We start from the raw sequence: 15038 nt of genomic DNA, 5'->3' as shown, positions 1-15038 counted from the left end.
AGGCCAAAAGCATTCATTTCCTGGACATGTATCTGACCTGATCTTTTTTTTTTATTGAGAAACACGTTGGGTGTGTTCCTCTCCATATTGTAGTCAAATGTTGGACTTACTTGGCCAGGGCAGCATATGAGTTGAGTGGTGTGGCTCAGACCTCCCCTCCTTGCACTAACTCCCTATTAAGGTTGCAGATTTATATGAAGATCTGAAAAAACGTGTGCAACAGTTCAACATGTGTGTGCCAGACAACACCCAGCCCACTGATTATACCAGCATACACGCACAGAAGTTCATCCTTCAGGTTAGTGTTGATCTTACTCACTTAAGACTCTATTCTCCCATGTGTATAAGGGTGAAAAGCCGTACAGTTGTGCTGATTCTTGCTGCGCAAGATTCTCCCCCTCTACATAAGACTTTCACTATGCACCACCATTCATGATACACACTCTGGGTGGAGCAACCCTAAAATGTGCGCGGTCTGTGTAAAATCTGGCCTTGCGTGTATTCGCCCATCGACTTAAGTACTTTTGCACCAACGCGCGTCTGTGGCTGCAATAAGTCCAGCGCCCCGGAAAGGTGAAAAATTATTTTGTATTTAAAGTTTGGTTTGTACTAATCTATCGATTCAAACAGCCATTGTCATGAAGTTTTTTCTTTCTTCCTTATTTGCTTTACAGTATTATAAATCTACAGCATTTTTCTTGTTTTTCCAATGAACCATTAATTCATCTGAAATGAACACACATGGTTCAGTGATAATTATCAATCAGCCAGTTATCTGATTGCTTCAGTTGCTAGGTCAAGCGTCTCTGCATCCGCAGAGCCTGCCTTCTTGAGCCTTCTGTACAACAAATGGCCTGCATTACGTTCGTACAAGGGAGCAGGGAAGCTACTTTGAGCCGTTATCCTTAACGGTCTGACAGTTTAATAATGCGACTATTTAATAGAAAATACATACTGTAGTGTCTATCAGATGCTATAAAGAGGACGAGGAGGTGATCGAGGTGATTAATCAACTGTTGCTGTACTGAACAATATACAGTAGGTTGCTGTCGGCCACAAGGATCAGAAAAAATGTATAACGGGCAGAGTAACTGAAAAATGTAGCCAATGTAACTGTCAACTGTCACTCTCCCTCTTGTGCCCACATACACACACACACACACACACACACTCAAAGCCCCTACTGACGCGTTCACCGCTTCACAAACAGTTGGACTTGAACCGAACTCTTAACATCACTTAAGTTATGTCACTACACTATCTAACAAGTGAAACAAACTTTCATCTATGGAGATACTTTTTACATCCGGGCAGGAAGAAGATGCTCCGGTTGTAGACTGTTGCACACACGCTAGCATCACAATGGCGACACATGCTCTCGCAAGAACAGGGCAGCCAGAAGCCGATCAGACTGTGAACTATGGCATTCATACTACAGTATGAATGATAATACAGTAATATGGAAGTGGCAGTCTGTAGGGCATTATTGGACCCGCGCATTCAGTGCCTTGTACACACTATAAACCTTCCAGTCCAACCTACCTCGGTGTTTCCAATGTCAACAAGTGAGGTGCCACGTCTGGCTGTTTTTATAAATAGGAGTTGAACAGCTGCATGCGTGTTAATTTCCAGACATTGTAGTAATTCTACATTTGATCAAAGTTACTTAAGCTTTGTCAGATCAAAACACATAGCTGCTTGGACTTGCCCGCACTCTTAATCACCAAGTGGTTCTGTTTACCATTGTTACATTTGGCTGAGCGGCAACTTCAAAACACCTCATACGTAGAAGAGATCCGTATTTCGCAAATGGGGGTATGTATTAAAAGTGAAAGACAGGAAGTGTTTCTTGCATCATGCATTTATTCAGTAATTAAATACAAGTGGTCAACAAAGGTGAAGTATCCGGCACATAGGCGAGCGAGATTGGAATGGCGCCTACCTATACGCTGCTGCATAAACCCCTCCACAATGTTAATGTTTTTCCATTTATTCCGTTCCAGACACCCAAAAATGTTAACACAAAACACATTTTATAGACAATAATTATAGCGTTACAAGCAGAAAATGATGCAAAAGTAATTGCAAATGACTGAATGGACGTCGCAGAAGTGCGCAAGAGAGAATGCCTTATGTCTGGTGACGTGTGCTTAACTATGGATGCCGCGAAGACGCTACAGTGAGTTCGAATGCTTATGTTTTGTTGTTGGAAGCAGAAATTGGTGTAAAATGAGAGACAGAAACACTGAGGGTCACCCTCGATGCGACGCCGGGTTGATGGACTGTTACGGGGGAAACTGTGTGTCTGTGTGTGTGTACACACCTGATGACTGAGCCTCTGCGTCACATTTCCATACGTGACGAGGGTCTCCTCTTTAAGCCATAAAATTCTGAGGTCTTGCACCTTTGTCTCGGTACGATCAATTGCCTTTCTCTTCTTTTCGGTCCATGTGTTTGTTACGTCGTGTATTTCTCTGCAACTCTGATACAAACATCCTAAAATGGTGCCCGCGGCCCACAATGCATTTTACTATTACGTGCAAGTATGGCGAGATTTCGTCTTGTGCACGTGATCCAAGATGGCGGCTTAAACAAACCGGATGGTATTTTGAATGTTAAACAAACAGGAAGCCAAGGCAAAATTTTAGCAAAAGTTGCGCAAACCGGGGCGGACGTTAACTGAGGTACCACTGTACTTTTCTTAAAATTAATGTTAAAATCTCACCTCGTCTCGTTCTCTTGGACCCAATCTCGTGCATCGTCTCATCTCATGAGTTGGGTGTGTCATGACACCCCGAATATTTACCTCTCTTATAGGTGGTCATTGCTGGTGCCTACTACCCACACTACTTTGTCCAGGGGGAAATAAATGAGGACTTGGCTTCCAGAGAGTTGAGTGGGTTGAACCCCAGAACAACTGTGATGGTATGAGCCATGCTATTGTTTACTATAAAGTGTTAGTATACCATCCGAGCAAGCATAGGTTTGAATTTATCAGCTTTCTTTGCTCGCCTGGTACATGCTATTACATTTTTTTAAACTGCAGTTACAGTCGCTGTGGTGTTGCAGGTTTAGCTAAATCTGCTACAGCACTTCTGTTTTGCATGAATTTAATACCACATCTTATGTTATGACCAGCTGCGGAACCTCCCTCCATACAGTTTTCTGTACTACAAACAGCTGCAGTCTCTGTTCCGCCAGTGTGGACAAGTGAAAGCCATTTCCTTTGAGAGCTCCAGGTACTGAAATAGGACATTAGTTTTTAAGTAGATGATTTATACAATGAGTAAAATATGATTGTCTTTGTATATGCTTACATGCACAGAGCATATGTGGAATTCTACAGGACATCCCAGGATTCTGCAGTGTTGCCTGAGGTCTTGCTTGCCCTCCTCCTGGCCCAAGAGAGACCTTCCTTGGAGTTGTCTGTCTACCCAGTAGAACAAATAGAATTATGCGTAGGGAACAGACAGATAACTCACATGAAATATGCACGGTACAATTCTTAATAGAAATATCCTTTCTTGCATATCTGACTGAACTTATATTGATAAAGTCCTGAGATCATAACACAATCGCAGCCTATTAGGCAGTGTCAGAATTAATTAACATTGACACTTACTCACTTTGTGCAGGGTGAATGTCGACTTCCAAAGCCAATCCATCCTCCCAGTAGGAGTGGTGAGCAGCGGCACTGACCCAGACAAACTGCCTCCCAACCGCTTTTTCGTGGTCAATGTCACAGAGGTCTGCTTTCCACCCCTCATCTTAATTGTTTAACACATGTAAATACTGTTTTGTTTGGTGTAGGCATACTGTATGTACAGAAGCTTTAATCTCTGGCTGCAGGTGGTAGATGTGGGCCATTTCTGGGGCTTCCAGGCAGATGAAGCCAGTTTGAAGAAGCAGCGGCAACTGACGGGAGAGATCAACATGCGCACATTGCATCCTGTAACTCTATCACTTTATCCCAATCTTCTGTGCCTGGCGCCCTACTCTGAGATCAACGAGCAAAGCCTCTACTACCGGGCCAAAATCCTGCACATGCATGGCAACACAGTGGAGGTAATTATGTCACACTGATCAGTCATCATCATATCACACTTTCATTCACCTGAGAGTTGAGAGAATTTTTTTGTTATTGTGACCAAATAGATTGTCATGTAACATTGACTGTTTCATACAATAGCTCACAAAAGTGAGTACACCCCTCACATTTCTGCAAACATTTTTATTATATCTGTTCATGGGACAGCACGAAAGAAACAACACTTTGATTCAATGTTATGTGGTCAGTGTACCGCTTGTATAACAGTGCAAATTTTCTGTCCCTTCAAAATAACTCAACACACAGCAATTTAAATGTTGAACACGCTGGCAATAAAAGTGAGTACACCCCTAGTGAAAGTGTCCAAAGTATGAATATTTTGTGTAGATACAAAGGGTTTCTGAGATCTCGTGACCTTAAAACGTGACAAGATTTCTTGTTTGGAGAAAAGCTGTGAAAACAGGGCAGCCAGAAGCAAATCAGACTGTGAACTTTGACATGTATTACTATTAATGGTAATACAGTATAATATGGAAGTGGCAGTGTGCAAGGCATTATTGGAAGCGCACATTGAGTGCTTTACACACACCTTGTAATCCAGTTTACCTCAGTGTTTCCAGCATCTGCATCAGTGAGTGACATGTGGCTGTTTTTTTCCATCGAAGTTGAACAGCTGTCGCCGTGTTTAATGTCCAAGCAGAAGCTGTAGTAATTCTACATTTGATCAGAGTTACTTCAGATCTGTCAAATCAACCCACGTAGATGTTCGGACTTGTCTGCACCCTCACTGCGGGGTTCTATTTACGCTTGTTTACATTTGGCAAATTGCCAACCTTACCAGCTCCAGCGATCGCCTGTTTTGCTTCATAACACACCTCACACATTGAGGAGATCTGCTTTGACAATTTAGCGACATGGTTGCTATATTTAGCGAGTAGGTGTGCGCATTAAAAGTGAAAGCCAGGAAGTGTTTCTTGCTTGTATCCGCCGCCCTCACCTCTGATTTGTACATCAATACCACAATGCCAGTTTGATGTCTGTCTAAAAGCTGCATCAACCCCTCCGCAATGCAGCCCAACCCTTGCAGCAACAGAACCAAGAAGGCAGAGCTTGGACACACTCCTCTGTCACTAGGTAAGTTGGCACTGACAAAGTTTGTGGCTTGTTCGCAGTGGAGTTGAGAAACGGCTCCTCTCAGACTCCAACTCAAGCGTTAATAAAGGCAGCAGTCGACAAGTCATCAATATGGACACCTCGGGAAGATAGACATGCGATGGTCAGCTCGTATCTCTTGATCTCCTTACGAACATCTTTACAGAAAAAGGACCAAAACGATCCATTTCACAGAATGTGAATGGGGCTGAAATTTCACATTGTTCTTCAGGGAGACTGGACATTTTTTGTTCCTCAACTGGTCTTTCCTTACGGCACTGCACAAATCTATATCAGTCAATTTGGCAACTGCTTTGCTCCCACCTATTACCCAAAGCCCATTGGCTCAGAGCTCCATCAATATTTGATTTCTACCTTTGTGGCAGACTTGGTTGTGAAACTGGCAGTCTTTAGGAAGAACAATAGGATGTTTCATATTGATTTAACTATTGTTCAATTTACAACTTTCATTAGGTTATCTGCACTCCTGATGACAACTTGCTCGGTGCCTGTTGACACGTGTGTCAAAATGGCATTTGACCTCTATATTCATGCCCATTTTTCTTTTTTCTCTCCAACTTTATGGGGTGCACAAATGAATAAAAATAAATACACTGGCCACTTACACTTGTTGAGTTACTTTGTAGGAAAAGCAAATTTTGTCCAAGCTGTACACTGTCTATTTTACATTGTATCAAAGTTTCATATATTTAGTGTTGTCTCACAAAAATTTATAATTAAATGTTTGCAGAAATGTGAGGGGTGTACTCACTTTTGTGATCTACTATAGGAAACGTGCATATTGCGTGACAACAATCTATTAGGCCTCAATAATAATACTTACCTCAACTCTTAGGTGTATGAAAGAGTGAGTGTGAGTATGAAAGTGTGGCTTTTTCTTTTTTATGCACTGCTTTACCCAAATGTACACAAGTACTAGTACAGTGTTCCCTCGTTTTAGGGTGATAGATTCCCAAAATAGCCCGCAATAAGTGAAATCCGCAAAGTAGCCATTTGTTTGTATTTGTTTGCAATTATTATATATGTTTTAAGGCTGTAAAACCCCTCACAATACACTTTTCTCAGACAGGCATTAGCATTTTCTCACATTTCTTTCTTGTCTAAACACTCTCAAAGTTCAAATTTCCTTTTAATTTTAATGATCAGTCTACCAGGTTGGACACAAGAAAGTGACTCAGGCGTGTTCAGTCATCTGACCATACACATACTGAGACAAGTGGAGCTGCTTCAACTCTCACATGAGTATATCACACCCTCTGCTGGTAGCAGTAGTAAATACAATAACACACACATAATGCACCAATAGATTGCTGTAATACACCAAAAGGACGCAGAACACATTGTGCATTCATACGCTGTAAAAAAAAAAAAAAAAAAAAAAGCTAAATTGCAAATATGCAAAACAGTGAATCCGCGAAAGGTGAACCGCGATATAGCAAGTGAACACTGTACTAAAGCTTGATGATGTAAGGGATTGTACCAGACTTATGTTCTTGCTCTGCAGGTGTTCTTCTTGGACTTTGGTAACACAGCAGCTGTCCCAAGCAGCAGCCTTCGGGAACTCCCATCTGACCTTCTGTCGGAACCCTTCCAGGTGGTAACAGTGTGACTTAACATGTAACACCTTCTCTTTGCCCACACGTTGAATAACCAATAAGACAAATACTTTTGTTCTGCTCTCAGGCTCAGGAGTTTCAAATTATTGAAATACGTCCGTCAGCAGAGTCTCTCATCTTTGGGAACCAATGGAGCAGCCGTGCCCGACAACGATTCATGGCACTGGTGAAAGACTGCTCGGTCCTCGTGTCACTGTACTCCATCCTTCATGGAATCATGCGCGTGCAGTTGTTTATCAGTGGCGAGATCACAAACAAAAGCGTGGCTGAAGTCTTGGTGGAGGAGGGCCACGCCGTCATTGCGGAAGAGAGCTTTGACTCCAAAGTAACTTTGCATTTAGTTGACATTTTACTGTAAATTAAGTTATACTTGTAAGTTATACTTTATTTTTTGTATTTTTTATTCTTATTTGTATGGATTTTGTACTTTGGTTACCATTGTCTATTGCTCAACAAAAATGTGTGTGCATGCTGTGTTCATTTTTCATCTTTTTCTCGTCATGCAGCAAAACAATGAGATGCTGGTTTCTCTGTACAAAGACATCCAAACGGGGATGTACGTCCCCAATGCCACCAGCAGCTCCTGGAAGGATCGCAAAAAAGAAGAGAAGGAGCTCATCGACTACCTCCTCTCCCACTTTTCCAAAAGCCGTACACCTTATTCCAAGACAAAGGCAAGTTGGAAAGAACACATTTTATGAGGGGTGTAACGATTCATTCACTACACCGCTTTATATTCCTACGATTCAACTACATCGATCTGGATTCTCAAGTTTCCATTCAGGACGACATACAGTAGACGCCCCTACAACGTAAATAATCCGTTCCAAGAACCTTTATGTTATAGGGATTTTATGTTATACGAAGCATAAAATACATGTAAATAGCCTAATCCGTTCCAAGATCTTCCCAAACTCACACCTTTGGGCCTTCAAAATATTCAAAATCCACCAAATATGGTGGAAAAATATAAGAAAACAGCATAAACACAGAGTAATATTCCAATATAAAATAAGGGAATAAATAAGTTTGATTATTGTTTGTATGGTCGATGGGGAATGGTCGTATAGTCTAGCAACATCACTTAATTTCATACCACCTTCATGCTTCTGGATCATTTCCTGCTTTGTTTCGATCGACAACTTTTCCCTTTTTTTCTTATCACTTACACTTGGTTTAGGGCCCATGACTCCGGTAATTTTGACACAAAGAAAAGTAAACAAATTAAAAAGAGATTTCAATGCGTGCGAACTAGTTTAAGGGCGACTACGATGAGGAAGGGAGCAGCATGTCTCAAACACACCGACGCGCTGGATTAGTCAGCCAATGAGATGAGAGCGTAGGTGGTGCTCTGATAATCAGCCAATGAGAGCATGAAGCGTCAGAATTTCTGCATAACTTCCTGTTTTGTTTCGATGGACAACTTTTCAAGAACTTTTTTCTTATCCCTTACACTTGGTTTAGGGCCCATGACTACGGTAATTTTAACACAAAGAAAAGTCATGAAATTAAGAAGAGATTTCAATGCATGCAAACTAGTTTAAGGGCGACTACGATGAGGAAGGGAGCTCACATACAAACATGGACGTGCTGGATAAGTCAGCCAATGAGATAAGAGCGTAGGCGGTGCCCCGATTAATAAGCCAATGAGATGAGAGCGTAGGCGGTGCCCCGATAATCAGCTAATGAGAGCGTGAAGCCAGAAGGCGTCACCAAGTGTACTCTGTTAGTCTCTCTGTCGCTTGCACGGACTTTACGCTTTATGTTATATGGAATTCCTTACGTAATACGATGCGAAAAATTTACATAAATTCTTTACGTTCAGTCAAATTTACGTAAAAGGAGGTTTACGTTATGCGAGGTACTACTGTATATGTACATATCGATCCAACATCGTTTACAAGGTAATCAATTGATTGAAACGACACTAGGAAATGAAGCATTGGAAATGAACTGCAGGCTTTAGATGGATGTGCTTTTTTTTAGCACTTTTAATGATAAAGACGTTAAACGTTACAGTCGGCCTGTCGGTGATGTCATTGTCTTCTGGGTACAGTATGTGGTGATCATGGGAGTTGTAGTGGACCTGTGAAATACAGTTGATTTGCTTTTTCTTCTTTTGATCAGGTCAATTGATTCACTTCATTCAGTATTCATATTTAACTCATCTGTCCTTATTTGAAACTCCTTTTAAGTGACATTTACGGGGACAAAGTAAGGACCTTTTGTACACCTATAGATGGTAGTTTAAAGTACAGTAGTAGCGACGCTTATTGATGTCATCATCCAGCGCGGCGTGTCCAAGGCAAAACATACGCTTAAGTTCGCGGAAGCAATGAATGGCACGCGCTTGCTTGTGCTGCGGAAGAAGGAGGAGAGAGGAAAGGCTCGGAAGCCTGCATGCCACGCCATCTGCCATCACTTCACACGCAAAGTATCTGTTTGCTCTCCCGGTTTGGTCTCATCATTATCAAAACTTATTATCAGAAACCCACCACACCAGGTATCTTGTTCAAAAGGTACAAGGAGACCACATTACTTGCTAGTTGCTACACCGTTCTTTCAAATGACTGCTCTGATCAGGAGGATTATCAGCACAAAAAAGCTGCTGCTTCCATTTGCCCGTACAGGTGAGAAAGTTTCAACACCTAATTGAACTATATATATATTGCACTATATAAAGTAAGTAATTAATCATGGCAAGCTATACCAACCTTGGTTCATTCTGATATTGTATTGCATATTTAAGTCATTTTTTTTACTTATTGATCATTTATTCTTAAGTATGTCAGCATTATTAATAATTTATACCTGATTCTCTAAAAAAAAAAAAAAAAAAAAGGGAATCTAGGAAACGTCACCTGTCCAGTATCCAGGTATTTATTTCACAGTCACGCTTTTTGGCTAAGAAGTTACTGAATCGATTTAAAGTTACTGAATCGTTTCAACTCGTATTTTTCTAAATCAGGGGTGTCAAACTCATGCCATGGAGGGCCGAGACACTGCAGGTTTTCTTTCCAGCCAGTCACTAAAGCAGGTGATTTTAATGATCAACACCTTCAGTTTGAGGGAAGGAGCTCATCAATTAAATCACCTGCTGAAGAAACTGGTTGGAGAGAAAACCTGCAGCGTCTTGGCCCTCCAGGGCACAAGTTTGACACGTGTTCTAAATGAACAAATATCGTTCTTGAATTGTATTGGCAACCACGAATCCTAATACGAATCAAATCGTTATTAAAACGAATTGTTACACCCCTACATTTTATCATCCTATAATCAATAAATTGAATAATGTTTTGGAGACAAGTAGTTACCCGACTGATAGAACAGGCCTCGTCGCAGGATCACACACCCATAAGTAGAAGAATGGCATGAGGCTCTGCTCAACTACAGCCAATAAATGTATGAATATGCGAAGTACTTTTTAACTCCTGAAACCACAGGTCCGTCTGCATGGACCAAACAGTCCTCAAAAAATCATCTTCCACAGCTTGAACAACACCACATACTGCAAGTAAGTCCCAACGTACAGTACAGCCCAAAAGGTTGGACACACCTTCTCATTCAATACGTTTTCTTTATTTTTATGACTATTTACATTGTAGATTATCAAAATTAATACCATGAATTAACACGGGAAATTATGTACTTAACAAAAGAGTGTGAAATAACTCTAAATGTGTATTATATTTTATACATATTTTATGTATGATTTTTTATTATAAAAAAAAAAAAACTCTTGATGTCCTCTCAATGAACTTCATGGGGTAGTCAGCTGAAATGGTTTTCACTTTACAGGTGCGCCTTGTCAGGGTTACTTAGTGGAATTTCTTACCTTATTTATGGGGTTGGGAGCATCGGTCGTGTCGTGTCGTGTTGTGTTGTGTGTGTGTGTGTGTGTGTATCCAAACTTTTGGCCTGTACGTCATGCAAAAACATTAGGTTTGTCATTGCCTTTGCTAATGAGGTCTGTCTTTCTCCGAGGACGGTGTGCATTGATCGATGCAGCATCAATGCCATGGCTCTGAATGAAAACCCTCACTACAAGCACCAGAGAATACTGGTGGCCGGGACCGTGTTAATCAGCGCTTCAGGTGCCACGTGATTGCACACGTTTAAATTCACACTGATCTTTACACTGTAACATCACTACCAGAGCATATGATAGTATGAATAGGAAGTGTAATGCTTAGATAGATAGAAATAGTCTTAACTTAAATAAGATCAGGCAGCCAGAACTGTAAATTGTAGAATTGTAAACCACTTTAAAAGCTGTCCATATGCACTGTATTTTGTTGGCTTTTACATGCATCCTATACCCTCTAGTGGTCAAATAGGTTAATATGATATTGTGTTGTAGGTAACAACATTGTCCTGAGGGACACGTCCCTCATGCCAGACATCCCTGGACTACCTGCCATTGTTACCATGCTCTTCACGCCCATCATGGAGTTGCGGTTGGTTTCACACTGACATAACTGTGACAGATGACTACAATTTATTCATGTCAAGTTCTCTTCCATTCAATTTCAATTTCTAGCACTAATGAAGAGAAGACGTCCTACACAGGAGCTCTCTGTGGTTTGGGCTGGAACAGTCAAACACAAGAAGGCATCCTACCTGAAAATGACATTGAAATGGCCTTTGATGTAAAGTTTGATGTGGAAGACATCACTGAGGTAATTAAACTCTTATGAGCTATATTTGTTATCATCATTATATTTGTCCAAATAAATGTACCTTTAGTTGTACCAGGCATTAAAATGGATCAATAAATTGAAGAAGCAAGGGGGGTCTAATCATTTTTTCCATGACTGTACAACAGACAGGAGAGAAGTGTAGCGAGCAACACAGAAAAACTACTGTGAAATTCGGGCAAAGAAGAGGGAGACTAGTGATTGATATGGAGAGAAAGGACGGCTAGACAAGTGAAAATTCACATCTTGTATCTGTGTGGCTTCTAATCAGGCGTATTCCATATGCAAGCTACTTTTTTTACTTAGTTATTTACTTACTTTAAAGTTCTGAACATATTCGAATATTAGTTGAATACCTCTGATTTAGAGAATAGGCTAGTCCAGACTCTCTCTAAGGCTACGTTCACACTGCAGGGTATGATGCCCAATTCAGATTTTTTTGTTGAAATCCAATTTTTTACGTGGTCATTCACCTTAACAAAAAACATGTGACTTGTTAATGTGAAAGTAAAGCGTCCAGGAAGTCACGTGCATGCGCAAAAGCACAATATCGCACGCATTCATTTGTGTTTATGGAAGTAAAGTTTGCTGCGGTGTGTGTTCTCCTTAACATGTTTGTGGCAGTTTCAAGGATTTTGTGCAATGGGAGTTAATATTTTCGTAACCAAATGATTCCACGAAGGAGAATAAGATGAAAGGGCAAGAATTTTGGCTATGATAGTTTGTGTAGAACTTGATGCAACGTTCAAGGAGCGTGTGGGTGGCAGAAGCCACTTCAGTGACACTTTTTGAAAATAATTTTCGACTGACAAGAAAAACTTTTGCCTACGTCAATGAGTACCTTTTATCTATGTCTCGCACGGTAAACCACACCTTTCGATGACGTATAGGTGGGATATATGCAACCTGACTGTTCAGACTGCAGTAGATGGGATACATATGGGATGTATCTACAGTACATACAAACAAAGCCTGAGTCAGTTGTAGTGTTCACACTGACATGAAAAAATCTGATACAAGTCACATCCATCCATCCATTTTAAATGCCGCTTCTCCTCATTAGGGTTGCGGGGGTATGCTGGAGCCTATCCTAGCTGACTTCGGGCAACAGGCACATATAGACAAACAACCATTCACACTCACATTCATATCTATGGACAATTTAGAGTTGCCAATTAACCTAACATGCATGTTTTTGGAATGTGGAAGGAAACCCGAGTACCCGGAGGAAACCCACGCACACATGGGGAGAACATGCAAACTCCCCACAGAAAATGCCCAATGAAGATTCGAACCCAGATCTTCCTGATCTCCAGACTGTGATACAAGTCATATATGAGCAAAAAAAGCGGAATTGACCTGCAGTGTGAACGTAGCCTAATATGGCATAGCCTAATGGAAATGCAGATGCTTATGCTTATGTCGTGCATACATCATGTTTTTGAACAGTTTACTCAATGCCCTTCTAAGTAGCGTAAGTTATTCATATTATTTACACTTGTCATGGTACAGGTGACATTTAATGTTTTGGCCCTTGAGTTATGAAAGAACAACAAAATTTAAAAAAATTGTTTCGATTAGTTTTTTGCATAATGCTATTTGTGCTTTTGAATGTTGCCGCCCTCTAGGCAGCTGGAGGAATCCAGTGCTAAATCCAATGCTTCTCAAAATCCAATGTTCTCATGCCTCTAGCAGTACATGTTGCTATGATTTATGTCTGGCCTTTATATGATGATAAATTAGTTTGCCTTTCCAAATTGTTGCCACTTTTGCAGTTATTTGACTACTTCTTTGCTCTTTGTCATCAGGTAAATGCTTTGCGAGTAGCTATCAACCATCTGGTATGTGAAGGACCGAGTGGCACCCTGCATCTGGGGTCTGACAGGATCGGCCAACTGCAGGAGGACTGTCGCGAGCGTCTCAAGAGGTCCCACTCACACACTTGCACACATCGATTATTTTAGTAATAGAGTAATCTATCAATTTTTTGGTTCGAGTAATCGGATAAAACACTTTATAGCTTTATGATGTATTTGTTAAATGTGAGCTGTTTTCTTGGACTGCTGCTTCATTGTGACACATACGCCTTGCTGGTGCCCTCTGCAGAGCAAAGGAAGCACTGCATGAACGAGCACTTCTCTTGGACTGAAAGGGTTACATTATTTAGGTGATGCTTGGTGGGCCAAATGAAAAGCCACCTATTGAGCACCACTGCTTTATAGCCTCAATGTGTATTTTAGCGAATATAGTTAGGGAAAAATATTTTTTTGCATGCCATAACCTTTTTTTTCTTCTTATAAATGCACATCATCAACTTTGAAATTACACTTCTTAGCCAAAATATAAGGAAAACAAATTCCCGCACGTAACCTAAAACCAAGAAATAAACAAAATAGACGTTTACCTTGTTTCTGGTTGTTTGCTCTGTAAATATATAGTGTGCTTTTTGGTAATGTGCTGCAACATTGATGTCGGACTGATATTCCAGCTTCATTTGACAGTGTAAACATTGCACGTCGTTTTTTGAAAGCTTTTGTCATTTCCTTTGGGCCGTGTCCTCTCTTTCCCTCTTGTTGCTGTTTTTGTTTGAGCCACCTCTCTCCTCTCCACAGAACACGGCACTCACATTGCCGCTCTCATATGCACTCTATTGCAGCAGACGTGCTGAAACAATTTCCGTCTATTTTAAGTTTGCGGTCTGGATTGTATCACTTTTTATTAGTTACAGTCCTTAAACGAATAGTTTATACAGTAGAGCAGTGGTCCCCAACCTTTTTTTTACCTTTTTTGGTTTCTCCCGCGGACCGGGGGGCGGGGTTCGTACATTATAGCGTTGTAATTTATCTTATTTATTATGTATTGTGTAAAACTAAGACATGAATAACATCAAATTAAAAGCACAAAATGAATGCCGACCCACCATCCACCGGTTCAAGTTCCAGCCAAGTTTTTCCAGAAAGATTATTACATCCCTGTTTGACGTGTGTGGTAAAAGGCAGTGCGCTAGCATGAATTAACTTGAGACAAATGTGCACATTATCACTCAATAAGTCATCAAAACTTACCTTTATGCATTCCCACATAGTATCAGCATTTGACACCAAATATGAGGTGAAAGAAAAATGGTAAAAATACAGCAGCAGTAGAGAGAAAGTTAGCACACGCACAATGGACATGCATCAAGTGAGGCGGATGTAACAGAGAGAATCCGGCCACTTTTCAAAATAAAACAAAAAAAAAATGAAATAATGGAAATTATTTTTTCTTTCTGTGCGGCCCGGTGGTTGGGGACCATTGCAGTAGAGTACATACAGAATAGTAATCAAAGCTTTGAATTGTTGCAGCTTTACACACATCAGTCAGAAATTTTATGAAAATGCTTTTTCTATATTATATAGATTGTTCACTAAGTCACCTCCAAGGGAAGCTGTCACTCCAGAGTACTATGACAAACCAGGGAAATGGAACCAGGTACAGGGTCCATTCATGCTATTTAATTCAGGT

The 15038-nt window shown here is 40.7% G+C and overlaps 1 protein-coding gene across 1 annotated transcript in view; it reads left to right on the top strand.

The window, feature by feature from the left end:
* The window catches only part of tdrd9 (tudor domain containing 9), a 29850-nt gene that overhangs the window by 13538 nt on the left and 1274 nt on the right, over positions 1 to 15038 (top strand). Inside the window, exons 20-34 of the mRNA XM_054797573.1 lie at positions 182 to 298; positions 2818 to 2925; positions 3139 to 3239; positions 3326 to 3496; positions 3636 to 3747; positions 3850 to 4065; positions 6726 to 6815; positions 6905 to 7162; positions 7344 to 7511; positions 10281 to 10351; positions 10822 to 10931; positions 11198 to 11294; positions 11378 to 11516; positions 13343 to 13461; positions 14933 to 15005. Coding sequence (XP_054653548.1) covers positions 182 to 298; positions 2818 to 2925; positions 3139 to 3239; positions 3326 to 3496; positions 3636 to 3747; positions 3850 to 4065; positions 6726 to 6815; positions 6905 to 7162; positions 7344 to 7511; positions 10281 to 10351; positions 10822 to 10931; positions 11198 to 11294; positions 11378 to 11516; positions 13343 to 13461; positions 14933 to 15005 — 1950 coding nt within the window. The remainder of the gene's footprint in view (positions 1 to 181; positions 299 to 2817; positions 2926 to 3138; positions 3240 to 3325; positions 3497 to 3635; positions 3748 to 3849; positions 4066 to 6725; positions 6816 to 6904; positions 7163 to 7343; positions 7512 to 10280; positions 10352 to 10821; positions 10932 to 11197; positions 11295 to 11377; positions 11517 to 13342; positions 13462 to 14932; positions 15006 to 15038) is intronic.

Source organism: Dunckerocampus dactyliophorus, chromosome 13 (genome assembly GCF_027744805.1).
Source record: "Dunckerocampus dactyliophorus isolate RoL2022-P2 chromosome 13, RoL_Ddac_1.1, whole genome shotgun sequence".
NCBI lineage: Eukaryota > Metazoa > Chordata > Actinopteri > Syngnathiformes > Syngnathidae > Dunckerocampus > Dunckerocampus dactyliophorus.
The sequence above is the reverse complement of the archived record's forward strand: the minus strand, read 5'-3'. Positions and strand labels throughout refer to the sequence as shown.